Here is a 1,057-nt window from a genome sequence, read left to right as displayed (position 1 = left end):
TTCTGGATCGGCCTGTTCAGCGACACCTGGAGGTGGTCAGATGGGAGCAGTTCCTCTTTTAGAAACTGGGATCCTGAAGTTGGAGACAAGAACTGTGCCTTGTTAAAAAGTTCTGGACAATGGAGATCTGCTGATTGTGATGAAACAAAACCTTTCTTCTGCTACGACGGTGAGTTTTGCAATATCCAGCTGAACTGACAGTGTGATTCATGTGATTATCATATGATTTATGTATCTTTGTTGAATTTCTGTCGGTGCTGAATATATTTATTTTAAAACACAGAATTGAGTTATGTGTCATGATCCTGTGTGTGTCTTCATTTTCTCATAACAGATGAAGTGATCCTGATTAAAGAGAGGAAGACCTGGGAGGAGGCCGAGGATTACTGCAGCGTCCACCACCATGGTCTGGTGTCTATCACTAACCCACTCCAGCAGAGAAGGGTCCAGATTAGAGCCAAGAACGCCGACACTGACTATGTCTGGTTGGGACTGCGCTTCTCCTGCGTTCTGGATTTGTGGTTCTGGGTCAGTGACCAGCTGGTCTGCTATGACAACTGGGACCCAGAACAAAAGACTGAAAGGTGTGACAGGGCTGCAGCCATGAAGAAAGGAGGAGATAAGTGGGTCACAAAAGCTGAAACTGCAAAGTTTAATTTCATCTGCGCTTTACATTAAGTTTTAAATCCACCATAACCACCTTGTATTTCTGCTGTATTTTTCTGAGACCGCAACAAACTTAACAACACTAACTGTGTACAGTCTGTGCTGTCTGTTCTCTGGGTTTATTTTAATGGTAACAAGACAAATGTTAGGAGTCTCAACCTGAACGTGGGACAGACAAACAGATCTTCTAACTGCAGACTAGATGTTGATTCAAAGTGGCTACACTGAACTTCTCCTAAAGGGTGGATCTTTTATTAACCCCTGATTGAATCATAATGTGTGTTTATGAGTGAATACAAATCTATACTGTTTTGCTTCTAATGCTGGTGATGGTTATAATATGTAAAACCTTGTTTTCTGTCATGAGTGTAGAGTTTTATGTCAGTCAATT

The 1,057-nt window shown here is 41.8% G+C and overlaps 1 protein-coding gene across 1 annotated transcript; it reads left to right on the top strand.

Annotated features, from left to right (window-relative positions):
- Nucleotides 1–3: 3 nt before the first annotated feature.
- LOC104925778 (secretory phospholipase A2 receptor-like) lies at nt 4–678 on the top strand (the record flags this gene model as incomplete). The annotated part of the gene is made up of 2 exons (XM_027275366.1): nt 4–169; nt 335–678. Coding segments are annotated over 2 exons (510 nt in total), but the record flags the coding sequence as incomplete, so codon positions are not given.
- Nucleotides 679–1,057: the final 379 nt, after the last annotated feature.

This window comes from Larimichthys crocea, unplaced genomic scaffold, assembly GCF_000972845.2.
Source record: "Larimichthys crocea isolate SSNF unplaced genomic scaffold, L_crocea_2.0 scaffold10680, whole genome shotgun sequence".
Lineage (NCBI taxonomy): Eukaryota > Metazoa > Chordata > Actinopteri > Sciaenidae > Larimichthys > Larimichthys crocea.
This window is presented reverse-complemented; position numbering and strand designations above follow the sequence as displayed.